Below are 14891 nucleotides of genomic sequence, written 5' to 3'. Positions count from 1 at the left end.
ATAACTGTTCTCATGTATATCATAAAACTGTGAAAGGATCATAATATCTATAGAACTGTGTCAGAACTACTTATTACTTTATGTTATGCAAAATATGATTTATAGGTAGTTCTTGGATTATAACCACTAGTTCACAACATTTAAAGTTGTGATGGTGCTGAACGAGGGAGATCTACAACCAGTCTTCAAAACTGCAGCTATCACAGAATCTGAAATTATGATCTGGGTGCTTGAGCCTGGATTGCAATTACAACATTGCAGCAAGCCACTGTCATGTGACTGCAACTTCTGACATTCCTGCTGACTTTCCACAAGCAAAATCAATAGGGGAGCTGTCAGGAAGTCAGAAGTTGTTCCTGCCATTTTGCCTGCACTCCAAAATGCCTGCCCACGGCACCTTCCTATGGTACCCATGCAACCAGGACTGCTGCAATTGTCATTAGTAAGTGATATGGTTTACCTAAGGTACATCAGACTTTATAGCCACATTGCTTCGTAATGGAAACTCTGGTCCACCCCAATTGCCATTGTAACCCAAAGACTACCTGTATTATGCTGTAAAGAATTATTTAAAAATTTTGAAAATTTCTATCCCAAATCCAGCCTCAGTTAATTCTATGGAAACTAGAATAAATTGGGAGTTGCTCAGAATTTTACAAAATGGGCAGCTATATAAATGTTTTAAATAAATATATAAATATGGTGAAATCTTCAGAATTCAGCTACAGTTTTTCTATTGTGCAGAAAAATGCAAGGAAGCAGTTACCTAGCTCCAGATTATTTACTCCTTATTAAATGAGAAACAGTCAACACTTCCTAATGTAGTGACTGGGGAAATCATCCTCCCACAAAGGACATTTGCATGGTGCCTAATGTGAGGTCATTTTATCCTTGGGAAATTATTTCTATGATTCCTATCATTCTCTCTGACTGGTGAACTACAGCTCTCATGATTAGTGGAATTACTTGCTTTGAGCTGTAATTCAACTGCATCTGAAAGCCTATATATACACTGCCAATTCCAGTTTTAAATTAAAAATATAAGAAAATATAAAAATAGCTATGGCATATAGGTTACATTTTATTGAAAACAACTATTTTATTCAAATAATATTAAAATAACAAAATATACATAATATTTGTTCCTAGCTGGTACTTACAGGCAATTTTCTGCACCATTTTGGCAGCTAGATAGAATCAGTACAAGTATAAGAAAAATGAGAAGAAAAGCAAAGCAAAGCAAATAAGTGAAATAAAACCCAACAATAATGCTGTAATATAGGATATGTCTGTAACAGTAATCCTCCTAACAACTTTTCATTTCCATTTATTTAGGTATTACTTATTTATGTTTCCATATTGACACATTTTCATTGAACTTTCTTTCTTGTAACTCTGGGTTTGGCAATTTGTATTCATTTTGAAAAGGTAAAACTAAAATATGTAGGATTAACACATTTATGTAAATACCATTAGTTTTCATAAGAATAAAAAGCCAGTGTTAAATTTTAGAAAGTTCTATTTTTTTTAAAATTAAAGAAAAAACTGATTATGGAGCAACATAATGACTAGATGATAATGATTATGGAGCAACATTATGATTATCCCTTTAAAGATATATTTTTTCAAAAGAAACTAGGAAGTAGATTTCCGACCAGGGAAAATCTGTAATAAGAAACTGGATGATTTTCCATTTTCACAGTCTAACGTCTGTTTGGTTAAACTGTACAAAAATTAGCTGGTACAGACATGGCCTTAGAAAAACAAGGTAAAAATTAAAATAAAGCATGACAGGTAAAGAGAAAGAAATATTTATGCAAATTATATTCTAAAAAGAAAGACAAACAGACATATGCTAAACATGTACAAATGAAACATACTGCATTTAAGACTTTTTCCAATTTCCCCAAATGCTATTTTACTACATTCAATTACACTAATATTTTAACGTAACAAGGCTTACCTCATTAATGCCTGGGGTAATTGTAGGTGCAGCAATAAAAACAACAAAAGGAGCAAACTCTGCAGTTCTCAGGACCTTCAAGGCCTAAGTGAGTGTAATATAAAAATGGTATAAATTTTAATATAAAGTAACATAGATATTCTTGTCCTTATTTCTAGTTCATATTGACCCATCAATCTTCTGACTCTTTTTATGTGGGCAAAGGAAAGAAAGAAATGTCTTTCTTCGTGTCAAAGACAATTGGAAAAAGAGCATGTTTTGTCATCATACCCAATATGAAGGAAAATATTTTCTTTGTCTGATAAAATAGGCACATGAATGTTATATCTACCTGAGGCTCTACATCAAGTATTGCAATTAATCCCTGTTCATGGATCTTCCGTATTGTTTCCAGTTTTGTCCCATACATTGCATCTTCATGGCTACCGTATTCCAAATATTCGTTGTTGGAAATGTCCTGCATCATTTGGTCATGTGATACAAAGTAATAATTCTTTCCATTCTCTTCATCTTTCTTTGGTGGCCTGGTTGTATCTATAATTACAAAAGTTAGGCACAACAAACCCAGACTTCTTTCATGTTCATCTATACTAAAAAAAATACATAGTGGCAGTGGTGGGATTCAGTTGGTTCGTACCAGTTCACCCGAACCATTAGTTAATTACTTCTGCAGTTTGGAGAACCGGATCAAAATAAAGTGCAAGAGAGGTTTTTTCCCTTCTTTCTCCCTTCAGTTAATAGCTCCTAGTAGACAGCCAAGAACAACTTAACAAGCTACTTAGTTGCAATAACAGCTGACACATGCCTTGAATAAAATCAATAAACAACAGAAACTGACAGGATTAGGGCAGAGAAACACCCAGGAAACCAATCAATCACCCATCTAGGGATGGGATTAACCTCTTCTCTTCAGGAAGGACAAGATTACAAACATTTTCATTATAAAGAGTATTAAGTAACACTTCTGTGATCAGCTGATACTCCCTGGAGTTCCCAAAACCTTTCATAGCTGCTGCAGTGTTGGCTACTTCTTGTTTCTTCCTGAGGTAAAAAGATACAGGAGGGGACAATGATGCAGCTTGATCATACAGGCTCTGAATTCAATGCATGTGTGGTCCAGCCAGCTGTATTGCTTCTGCTGTAAAGCACCCAATTTAGAATATAGAGAACATGGAATAATAGAGTTGGAAGGGTTGATGGCTTTTGGCAGCATGCCCAGGCTTTCAATTAGCCTGAGTGGCTGCTCTTAGTTTCCTTCTCAGCTGATGCGTTTGCTTTGGGGTTTTGAATTTTTTTTTAAAAAAGAGGATTGGCTGTGTTAGGTATAACATTGATACCAAATATGGTTTGGGTGAATAAATATATAAAACTTAGATATCATGGTTTAAGTGCTTATCACTTTAAGCACAATGCAGCAGGCAATTAGCCGATTAAGGGTGCGGTTAGAAGTTACAATATAAGGAAGCATTAGAAGCTGGAAAGCTTACTGGCTGGCTGTTACTGTCTGTCTGTCTGTAACTGTGTGCTGGCTGTAACTGTGTGCTGCTGCGAGTAACTGTGTGTTACTGTGACTAACTGAGATTACTGACGGTGAGTGCCTGTGACTGAACTGTTATTGTTTGCTACTGTTTGCTGATTTACTGCGTAATTCTACTGAATATCCAGCGTTTGTTTCTCTGGAGAGTGAAACCGGAGGAGGAGAAGATATCTTTATCGGCTGATAAAGATATTGCAAGGACTCTTAACTTGAACTATACTAGTGAGTCTTACTGGATGGAAATACTGTGAATGACTTAATGGACTGAATGACAATGCTTAAACTCTAACTGGATTAAAAACTATTTAAACTACAAACAGTGTTTGTGTTCAGTGTGTGTATACTCTGGGGCCCTTCCGCTCTCCTTTGGCTGCCTGGCTTGACTACTGCTGCAATACTCTGCTAGGGGTTAATCCCCAAACCCTAACAGGCTGCTTTAAGTTTTCTGCGTTGTTTTAGTGGTTCCTGGCACCTCCTTTTGGGGTGTACTTCCCTCAGTCTTTTTGAAAGCCTCAAGTGATGGAGCACCCACAACTTCTGAAGGCAAGCTATTCCATTGTTTGATTGGTCTCACCCTTAGGAAATTTCTCCTTACTCTTACATTGTTTCTCTCTTTAGTTAGTTTCCATCTATTGTTTCTTGTTGTGTCTTTAGGTGCTTTGGAAAATAGATTTGACTCCCTCACTTTTGCAGGACCCTTCAAATTTCCTAAGAGAATTATTAATGCCTCCAGAAGTTGTAAATCCTCCTGTCAACTCGTAAAATATTCCTATGCCTGTTTTCGAGTTGCCATAAGCAGGAGGGAGGAAAAGGAACAGTATGGCAATTAAAACCAGAAGTACATTCCATGCTTATCTTATAAAGATTATAGCCTAGGCTACCGAATGTGATTGATCACCCAGTTCGTGAACATGCTTTGTTGGAGAATCTGATTTATGACATATCCAGAGGGGAGGGGGGAAACAGGGTCACAGGTGACCCTAAATTACGTGTGGCAGAGTTGGCTTCATATGGGTCAATGCCGACATGTTGCTCCTAATAAATATTTTGATTCTTTTGAAGCTTGCCTCGAGGCTCATGATTTAATTAGGGCAATCGCAGAAATGCTGGCAGCTCCAACACTGGAAGTTTTAAAGAATGGATTTGTCTGAAGTGGTGTAGGGTTTCCTGCCTAAGCAGGGGGTTGGACTAGAAGACCTCCAAGGTCCTTTCCCACTCTGTTATTCTATTCTATTCTAAATATTGGAACAGTGTTATTTTATTGTGAGTTGGATTAAGGAGAAATTTCTTAAGGGTGAGACCAATCAAGTTGGCCATTCCTATCCAGTCACATGACCAACCCAGCCACACCCACCCAGACGATCATTAGGGCAGAAAACCAGTTGTTAAATTATTTGCATCCCACCATGGCATAGGGGGTATGTATGGATTATGAATCATAGGTAAAAGTTTAGATATTCATTTCATTCATTTCTACTATCAAATATTAATTTTTGCATTTGAATTTTTGTCTAAATCAATTAAAACAATAGCCTTAAAACTGTGATAATGTTTTATTTTTTAAAAAATCCCTTTGGAAAAAGTTTGAGATTTTTAAAAAATGACTTCTTTCCTGTGAGCACAATCATGATTTATTTAGTTTGGCTACCCTAGTGAACTAATGACTCTGGGCTCTTAATAATCTATCTTACAAAATTTTTACTTACGTGGAATAGGGTATGCAAATCGGTCTGGATGTTTTGTAATTAGTGTATTTTTAATGTGTCTTCTCCCAACACCATGTGCTCCTGCATCAAAAACAATTGATATTATTACAAAGAACTAGCAATATAATACATAATTCATAACTACAGGATCAACATTAAAGTTACCTAATAAAACAAGTGTTTTCCTTTTGAATGCAGGCAATTTTACCACTTCTTCATAGGTGACAAGATCTAATTGATCGAACACTGTAATAGGAGGAAAAACAAAAGATATAGAGGAAAAATTTGATATTTTTCTATTTTTTATTTTTCAAGGATTTTTATTACAATTTCACTAAATATTTTACTTAACAAGGATATATTACAAATTACATGCTCAAGAATTTGTGGGTGACACCATGCAAATAGGCATACTGAAAGTATTAACACTTCTAAAAATTTCTAAGACTCTCCATAGTAATTATTTTAAGGAACTAAAAGACATGTGATAACATGTACTTAATCAACAGTAAAGATTTAAATATATTTTATTAGCGTATAAAAATGAATTAAAATCTGCCTTATAACATTTTTATTGTAGTGTGCGCGTGTTGTGTATTAGCATCTTATAAGCACCCCCACAAGTATAATTATCAGAGTAACCAAAAATACAGTTGTCTTTGCAATTTAACATTTTATATTACCACACTCTGGGAATTTGGATAGTGACGGACAAAAAAAATGGCTTTACTCCTTTATGCTACTGTCAATTATTTGAGAATCTCAATGCATTGTCAATTGCAATAGTCTAGTAAATCATACTAAAAATACCCTTCTCTTTCAGTGCCAAGTAATGAAATGTTGTTTGTATTATAATAATTTAAATAAAATTAAAGAATTAACCAATTATAACATATCTGAATTTATTAAGTAATGTAAGAGTGAATAAACTATTTATTAAATGTTGTACTAGAAAAAGGATATTTTCAAAAAGATAGAAAGGGAAACAAGGAAGGAGTTAGTGTACCAACAATACAACAATTATTTATTTTAATTTATTACAATACACTTTATATTTAATATGGATTAAGAAGTCAGTCCTTCAAACATTTAATTGGGCATATCTCCCTGAAATTCTGCCAAGATATGTATTTCATGTATTGATGGAATATTTTACTATCTTCTGGTATAGCAAATTCGACATTTTAAGTTGTCAGAAATCTTCCTATTTGTAACATAAATCATGTAGCCATTATGATCTGAGTCTCTCCTGACAGTAAATATGGACATACAGGTGTTAATAAATCAAGATTAATAGCTACTATTGCTAAGAAAGATTGGGCTCTTTTGTGAAAAAAATATTAATTTCCACTAACTTCTACATTTCTGAGTTGTATTATTTTTCTCAGAACTAAAATAAGGTTTAATTACATTTTCATTTTCTACTTAAAGTAATCTTACTTAATGTAGTTATTGATAAACATAAAATCCTAATAATTTCCTTAAGGAAAAATCGAGGTTGTCTTTTCATGCTCATCAAATTTACAAAATGTATTATGTACTAAATGAAAATTGGTTGGAATTTTAATTTTTGCTATTTTTCAAGGCAACCTCTTAATAGTTAAAAGCATAACATATAGTGAGAGTGCCTCAACACAAACAAGCAGGAAAAATATTCTAATAACCAAACAATCACGTTAAAAATTAATTCAGGTTTCTAGACAGAATTAAAAAAATGTACACATATTAGAGGAATACAAGGACACATTTACCAACTGACCTTTTAAGCATTTCTATATTTCTAGGTAATAAATAAAAGGAGTTATTGAAGGGAAATAGTAAGAAGCAAATAAAAAGGCATTGTCACTTGACAGGTTACTTACATGCACAGAGGCCATTGGGATTAAGACAGCATGAAAAATGGACAGGGGTCATTGAAATATGGCTCATAATATTAGTAAAATAAAAAGCATATGCACAAAATAAACTTCACCATGCAATACTCTAAACACAATGCAAATAAATCACTTTAAATGATAAGCATGTTTTTAAAACAACTGGTTCTTTTTTGTAAATTGCTTTTAATTACATTAAAGGAAACATTTTATGCTTATCTTAAGGTTGTGATATCATAAAAATGATCCAAATGAGTTATTACATACTAAGATAGGTAAATTTACTTCATAATTCCAAAATAATGGTGAGGTAATATGTAGTATTATTTAGCCATGATTTAATAAGAATACATTTGCAAGATTACTAAAATAATTAAGAAAAAAGAAAGAAAACTGAGACATTTGGGAGGAAGTTGGAAATGATATATTTTATATTTTTATTGTCTAAATACATGAAGAAATAAAACTTCATTGCATTACAGTATACGTTTTAAAAATCTTTTAAATCAGCATTCATCTATGGGGAAGATTTTTAAGAAATGGATTATTAAGAAAGTAGCAAGTCTATTTTCTATTTTTCTCCCTCAATTTCTTTTGTTAGCTGAACCACAAGATTTAAAAAAACTAAATACTGAATGAGAAAAAAATAGGATATATATTACTTTTAAAAATGCAATCATTTAAATGTTTAAAACCCCTTGTTTTCTAATGAGTAAACTGTGTAAATCTATGGTAATTAACTGAACCATAGAGTTTCACAGATGCTATCTGCTTAACGAGTTTGCTATTTTCATCAGAATGACAAAAGTTGTAGTTTGTTAACACATGTGTGCTAAGTCATGATGCACATCCAAAAGGTGCACCCAGAAAACAACTGAGCCAGTGCAACAGTGGTATAACTCAGGTGAACTGAGTGGTACCTAGAACTGTATGCTGCTGCAATCTCAATCAGCTGCTTCTTCTCAATGGCTTCAAGGGATATCTATATAGAGCACATTGCAATAAGCAAATTGGAAGATGACTAAGTCATAGTGATTAGGAGTAAGGCTAGTCTAAAAACAGGCACACCTGGTCCTAGTCACACCTGGTGGACAACATTACTTTATGCAAAGACCCAACTCTTTAAAAGCAGCAGGAGCTACAAATCCAGGAGGAGTCTCAAACTGTGCACCGATTTTGTCCAGACCATTACCCTGTCCAGAGTCAGAAATGTCAAACTTCCAGATCCCGTGAAGCTTAAAGCAATGTGTACGATCCCGTGAACTACGCTCTGAGTTCCATGAACAAGGAAATACTAACCTATACATTGACTACTGCACAGAATGTCTCAAAACCAAGACCTTCAACTTAAATCCCAATAACCATCACCCCAACATCCAACATTAGGCATGCATGCCCCTTACTTCCTCCAGACCCACTACCACATATCTAAAATGCAAACTACTCAATGCAAACAAAATGCATGAATTCCTCATCTTATTAGGCACAACCACATTCAACATTATATTTTTCTGTGAGACATGGTTAAATGCATGTCCCAGACTCCATTACCAGAGTCAGCGAATATCATATTTATTGGTCAGATCGCGAAATCCATAGAGAAGGTGGAGTTGCTATCTTCTACAAAAAATCCCTAAATCTAAAAAAGATTCAAATTACACAGCAACTTGCTCTTCCAGAGACCATCATCTGTGAACTGTCCTTAAATATCACAATCCGCTTCTTACTATGCTACAGAGCCCCTGATTATGACATAGTTCATGCAAACAAGCTAACTTCACTGCTAATGTGGGCTGCCTCTTGCCCTCACCCTCCTATTTTCCTTGGTGACCTTAATCTACCTCTTATAAATTGGACCCTAAATGAATGTACATCTGAACCCATACATGCAACCCTGTACAGTGCTGTTACTACACTGGAACTAGATCAATTGGTAACTAACAACACTAGATTCAATAATTGCCCCAACCTTATCTTCTGCAACAGCTCACTCAATATATGGCCTAAAAATACAAGAACGCTTTTCAAACAGTGACGACAGTATGATCGACTTTTGTCTCAATTTACACCCTCACAAAGAGGATCTTAATGATGGATCCCCAAAATACAACTTCAAAAAAGCCAACTATGATTTCAAAGATGCTGACCTATTTTTAACCCTTTTTAAAAAAATTAACTTTATTACTTTTACAATTAAAATAGACAAACAACACGTACATAAATAAAAGGAAATAAAGAAAAAAGAGTAGAAAGAAAAGTCAGAAAACAATTAAAAACAATTTCATCCTCGAGAGTTTGTGGGACCTTATTTTTATCCTTGATTAATTAATCCTTGATGCGAATATATCTATCTGTCTATATCTCTATATCTCTATATATCTATCTCTCTATATCTCTATATCTATCTATCTATCTATCTATCTATCTATCTATCTATCTATCTATCTATCTACATATATATATCTACTACAGTTATAACATATCTTCTTTTGCTCTTTTATTGTGTGATCTATCTTTGGTCTATCCATTCGTACCAGCAGTTCCAGCTGTCGTAATATATTGATGTTTCTTTATCTTTTAATGCCAAAGTTAATTTGTCCATTTCTGCAAAACTTGATATTTTTTTGAATAATCATTTCCTCTGATGGAACATAAGGTTGTTTCCAACATTGTGCAAAACCAATCTGGCCGCTGTCAAAATATGTATTATTGTATATTCCACTTTTTGGGGGAATTGTTTATTAAAGATCCCTAATAGAAAGAATTCTGGTTTGAATTCGATTTGTTCTACTGTCATTTCCTCTAACCATTTTCTAATTTTCTGCCAATATTTTTGAGCCTCTGTACAAGACCATCACATATGGAAGAATGTTCCCTCCTTTTTTTTTGCATTTCCAGCAGTTCGGACTCATGTTGGGGTGCATCTTCGCTAGTCTTGAGGGGGGAAGGTGCCATCTATAAAACATTTTATAGGCATTTTCCTTGTACGCTGCCAATTTTGTGATTTTATTATTTCTACTCCAGACCTTCTCCCATTCTGTTAAAGTGATACTATGTCCTATATTCCTATTCCAGGCTACCATATTCCCTTTGACAATTTCTTCCTCTAATTCTCTCTCTAGTAGGTAATTATAAAATTTTGTTATATACCTATCTATCTCTTATATACCTATCTATCTCTTGATTGGCACATTCTGTTCTCTATCTGTAATACTACAGAAGACCATTATAATGCATTCTTGTTTGAACATGAAAGAGTCATTAAACTATATGTACCATTAGTAACCCCAAAAAACAAAACAAAAAAACAAATTACCCATAACAATAAGGAAACTTCAACAAAAAAAAGGTCGCTATGGCGTAAAAACAAAATTAGCAAACTTTAAAACACCCAATACAACACCCTATGCCGACAGATAAAGGCAGAATGTACAAATTACCACTGCAAGCAAGAGGAAAACCTCCTACATACAAAATTCACCCACGCCTTCTACAATTTTGTTAACACCAAACTGAAAGACTCAAGAACCATCCCACCCCTAAAAGGACCAAATGGGAAAGACTGCAACGATGAAGCTGTTAAGGCCAATCTCTTCAACACATTCTTCAGTTCAGTCTTTGTAAACAGCAATGGTTCATGCCCCACATTTCCTAGTTGTACCACAACTAACTGTAATGACCTACTACATATTGACTTTACAGAAGATAACATAGAAAAGGCACTATGTAACCTAAAACCATCCCTATCTTTTGGCCCTGATGGATTATGTGCATACTTCTTAAAAAAGCTCTCCTCTGCCATAGCAGAACCCCTAAGCATTATACATGAGATATCATTCAGAACCAGCTCCTTACCAAACCTATGGTCCTTAGCTACGGTCATCCCTATCTTCAAAAAAGGTGAAAACTAACAGACCAATCTCACTGTGTTGTGTCACATGCAAAGTCATGGAATCAATCATTAACCAATTAATTCATCACTCTCCACTTAGAGTCAAACAACCTACTCTCCAAAAACAATTTGGTTTCAGGAAATTTTTTTCCTGCAATCTTCAACTCCTACACTGCAAAAATATATGGATTACTCTACTTGACCAGAGTAAAGCTATAGACGCAATTTACATAGACTTCTACAAAGCCTTTGATTCAGTGGTACATGACAAACTACTGTTAAAACTAAACTCTTACGGCATTTCTGGATCCCTTCATAAGTGGATTACTGCATTCCTGTCAAACAGGCAACAAATAGTAAAAATAGGGAGCACTATATCAAACCCTGCTCCAGTTAACAGTGGTGTCCCCCAAGGCAGCGTTCTAGGACCCACCCTCTTCATACTCTATATAAATGACCTTTGCGATCACCTTATAAGCAACTGTGTCCTCTTTGCGGATAACGTAAAACTATTCAACACCACCAACAATGCTACTATCCTTTAAAGTGACCTTGATTGAATGGTCAAACATCTGGCAACTCCAAATCACGACCAACAAATGCTCTGTCCTACACATTGGTAAAAAAAAATCAGTACACCAAATACAAACTAGGTGGATATGACCTTGTTGATGATTCTCACTCTGTCAAGGACCTTGGAGTTCAGCTCACTGTAACAGCATTGCCAAAAAGGCATTAAGAGTTGTAAATCTAATCTTATGAAGCTTTTCCTCCGGAAATATCAAATTGCTAACTAAAGCATACAAAACTTTTGCCAGACCAATACTCAAATACAGCTCATCAGTCTGGAATCCGCATTGCATATCAGAAATTAATACAATCGAGCGAGTCCAGAAGTATTTAACGAGAAGAGTACTACACTCCTCTGCTCGCAACAGAATACCCTGTATCACCAGGCTTGAGATTTTGGGCTTGGACAACCTTGAACTATGCCACCTATGGTTAGACTTAAGCGTACCACACAAAATTATCTGTTACAATGTCCTACCAGTCAATGACTACTTCAGCTTCAACCACAACAATACAAGAGCACACAACAGATACAAACTCAATGTTAACCGCTTCAAACTCGATTGCAGAAAGTACAACTTCAGCAACAGAGTGGTCAATGCCCGGAATGCACTACCCGACTCTCTTGTTACATCCTCTAACCCCCACTCCTTTAACATCAAACTATCCACTATTGACCTCACCCCATTCCTAAGAGGTCTGTAAAGGGCGTGCATAAGTGCACCATCGTGCCTACCATCCCTGTCCTATTGTCCCCATTTATTCATACCTATTTCCTGTATTCTTACTCATGTTTACACTTATACCGATTATCTTGTAAGCGATTAAGAAATAAAATAAATAAAATAAAAATAAATACTACTACAGAAATGCATGAAACCAAAGATGAAAACCTCCTAGAATGCATATGGGTCAATATAAAAGAAAAAAAAAGGACATGGACATAAGTGTATACTATAGGCCACCCAACCAAGCAGAAAAAATAGATGTCCTTTTTGCTAACCAACTAACAAATATATGTAGGAAACACACTACAATAGTAATGGAGGACTTTAATTACCTTGACATCAATTGGAAGACTAATTCTGCACCAAGTGAGAAATCAAATAGGTTCCTAACCAACCTAGATGGCTATTTTGTTGTCCAAAAGGTAGAGGAGGCAACTCACTGGATTTAATTCTTATAAACAGAGAAGAAATTATAGAGGGAATTGAAACTACAGGAACCTTGGGTGAGAGTGACCACGTCATACTAGAATTCAACATAACACAAACACTAGCAATAGAACATAATGACACCAGAGTCTTGGATTTTAAAAGAGCTGATTTCAATAAACTCAGAGAGAACTTGGGAAAGATTCCGTGGATGAAAATCCTAAAGGGAAAAATAACTCAAGAATCTTGGGAAACTCTGAAAAGTACGATCATAAAAGCCCAGACCAGCACAATACCACTGACAAAGAAAAACAAGAAATCCAAGAAGAAACCAGCATGGCTGCACAAAGATCTCTCTGACAAATTGAAAGACAAAAAGGACAAATGGAAAGGAGGACACACAACTAAGGCAGAATATCAGCAGATAGCCAGAATCTGTAAAGATGAAGTCAGGAAAGCAAAGGCTCAGAATGAACAAAGACTTGCAACAAAAGAAAAAAGGTAATAAAGAAAAGTTTCTTCCAACATTTAAATAACAAGAAAAAAAATCAAGAAAACACTTGGTTCACTAAAGAGAGAAGATGGCAAGGAAGTAACAAAAGTCAAAGATAATAAAGCAAGTTTCTTCCAACATATAAATAAGAAAAAAAAAATCAAGGAAACACTTGGTCCACTAAAGAGAGAAGACAGCAAGGAAGTAACAGGCAACAGAGAGAAAGCAGATCTGCTGAACTCATTCTTTGCATTAGTCTTCATGCAAAAAGAAATTATAGCCAAACCTACCAAAAACATAAGTCTGTAAAAGACAGACTAGAAATAAAAGTTAAAATAAGAAAAAAAAAATAAGAGAACACCTGTCTGATCTTGATGAATACAAATTACCAGGACCTGATGGATTACATCCCAAAGTTATAAAGAAGCTGGCAGATGTCATCTCAGAACTATTGTACCACCACTTTCAAAAATCCTGGAACACCATAGGACTATAGACCCAGGAAACTACAGACCAATCAGCCTAACATCAATACTCGGGAAGATACTGGAAAAGATCATAAAAAAAACACAGATCTGCCAACATCTAGAATCGTGTAAAAGCAGACAGCATGGGTTTGTTAAAAACAGATCATGCCAAACTGATCTTATTTCATTGTTCAACATAGTGACTAAATTAGTAGACCCAGGGGTGGGATTCTACAGGTTCACACCTATTCGCTAGAACTGGTTGTTAACATTCTAAGCAGTTCAGAGAACCGGTTGTTAGAAGAAATTACTGGCCTAATCCTGTAAGGAAGGCAGGAAGGAAACATTCTGGTGTTGCTTACAGAAACTACCTCTCCATTAACCCTTATTACATTCTTGGCAGGACTAGACTTCCTGTCTCTGGAACTTCTCTGGAGATTTTTCCCCCCTCCTTTGCTGGTACTTTGCTTGTGTGGAGTGACCATTCAAAGTTACAATGGCACTGAAAAAAGTGTCTTATGACCATTTTTCACACTTACGACTGTTGCAGCATCCCCACAGTCACAAGAGGCCAGGCGAGGAGATGCGTGCCTCGATGTGAGTGATGTTGAGTTGGCCATGCCCAGCCAGTCACATTATCACCAAGCCACACCCACCAATTAAGCCACGCCCACAGAACCAGTTGTTAAAAAAATTGAATCCCATCCCTGAGTAGACCAGTGAAATACTGTGGACATAATATACTTAGTGTCAAGCCCAAAATTGACATAGGTGTAGCCATTTTAGTTAGGTTTAGTATATATTCTTTTTTGTACTTTCTCTTTGGTGGATGGGGGAAGGGTTTCGGGCTTGCCACTTTCTTAAGGAGGGAGGAGTGGAGATAGAGAGAGTTGTTTAGGCTAGGTGATTCTTCTTCCCATGGGAACACGAGTTGACCATGCTGAGGCCCCTTTAGGTGGAGATTTATGATATCAGGCAACGTTGAATTACTTCTATTTGTGAATGTGACTTTTGGGGGTTGTTTCTAACTTCTAATATTGTGGGGTAATCCCGGGTTGTACAGATCCAGAATTACCACAGATTTTGCCAATTTGATGCTTTCCTAAATAAAAAGAATTGTTTTGGAAGATGGACTGTGTTCTTTTCTTTTTAAATTGATTTCATCACTTGGAAACCTGACATTATTCCGGATCTCAAAAAAACTATAATCCCAGACAGGGGTTGTGATTCAGGAT

At 35.5% G+C, this 14891-nt stretch overlaps 1 protein-coding gene across 1 annotated transcript in view; it reads right to left on the bottom strand.

The window, feature by feature from the left end:
• CASK (calcium/calmodulin dependent serine protein kinase) overlaps nucleotides 1-14891 on the bottom strand; it is a 209519-nt gene that overhangs the window by 2680 nt on the left and 191948 nt on the right. Inside the window, exons 23-27 of the mRNA XM_087967572.1 lie at nucleotides 5372-5452; nucleotides 5207-5287; nucleotides 2295-2497; nucleotides 1964-2047; nucleotides 1161-1187 (exon numbers count right to left, since the gene is read on the bottom strand). Of these exons, the coding sequence (XP_087823698.1) occupies nucleotides 1161-1187; nucleotides 1964-2047; nucleotides 2295-2497; nucleotides 5207-5287; nucleotides 5372-5452 (476 nt within the window). The remainder of the gene's footprint in view (nucleotides 1-1160; nucleotides 1188-1963; nucleotides 2048-2294; nucleotides 2498-5206; nucleotides 5288-5371; nucleotides 5453-14891) is intronic.

This window comes from Notechis scutatus, chromosome 5, assembly GCF_049901735.1.
Source record: "Notechis scutatus isolate UNSWTSFEM ecotype Mainland chromosome 5, rNotScu1.2, whole genome shotgun sequence".
Lineage (NCBI taxonomy): Eukaryota > Metazoa > Chordata > Lepidosauria > Squamata > Elapidae > Notechis > Notechis scutatus.
The sequence above is the reverse complement of the archived record's forward strand: the minus strand, read 5'-3'. Positions and strand labels throughout refer to the sequence as shown.